This window comes from Pterocles gutturalis, unplaced genomic scaffold (genome assembly GCF_000699245.1).
Source record: "Pterocles gutturalis isolate BGI_N339 unplaced genomic scaffold, ASM69924v1 scaffold6550, whole genome shotgun sequence".
Classification (NCBI taxonomy): domain Eukaryota; kingdom Metazoa; phylum Chordata; class Aves; order Pterocliformes; family Pteroclidae; genus Pterocles; species Pterocles gutturalis.
Window position 1 is genome coordinate 1 of NW_010140600.1, and position 313 is coordinate 313.

The 313-nt window shown below is 64.5% G+C and overlaps 1 protein-coding gene across 1 annotated transcript in view; it reads left to right on the top strand.

The window, feature by feature from the left end:
• Positions 1–2: 2 nt before the first annotated feature.
• LOC104469277 (semaphorin-3D-like) overlaps positions 3–313 on the top strand; it is a gene marked incomplete at its 3' end in the record, with an annotated part of 4,361 nt that continues 4,050 nt past the window's right edge. Inside the window, exon 1 of the mRNA XM_010083727.1 lies at positions 3–87. Coding sequence (XP_010082029.1) covers positions 3–87 — 85 coding nt within the window. The remainder of the gene's footprint in view (positions 88–313) is intronic.

Genomic DNA, 313 nt, shown 5'->3' on the forward strand with positions numbered 1-313 from the left:
CCATGCGGTTGGTGACCCACTCCTTGGAATCGGGGCGAGGACGGTGCCCGTACAGCCCCCATGAACCCTTCACGGGGCTCCTCATAGGTAAGAGGGAGCAGGGAGCAGCAGCAATGCCAGAAGGTGGGAGTGCTGGGAAAGGTCTGTGCTGGGAGGAGCTGGCAGTGGCTCACCTCAGCCTCACGGTCCCTGCACGGCCCCAAACATGGGGTGTGGATGTAACACCGTGCCATGGGGGTGCGGTGTCACCGGCACTGGGGAAGGGGCAGGCGGGGGTGGGGCTAGAAGCTATGCAGGGTCACAGCTCTGGAGG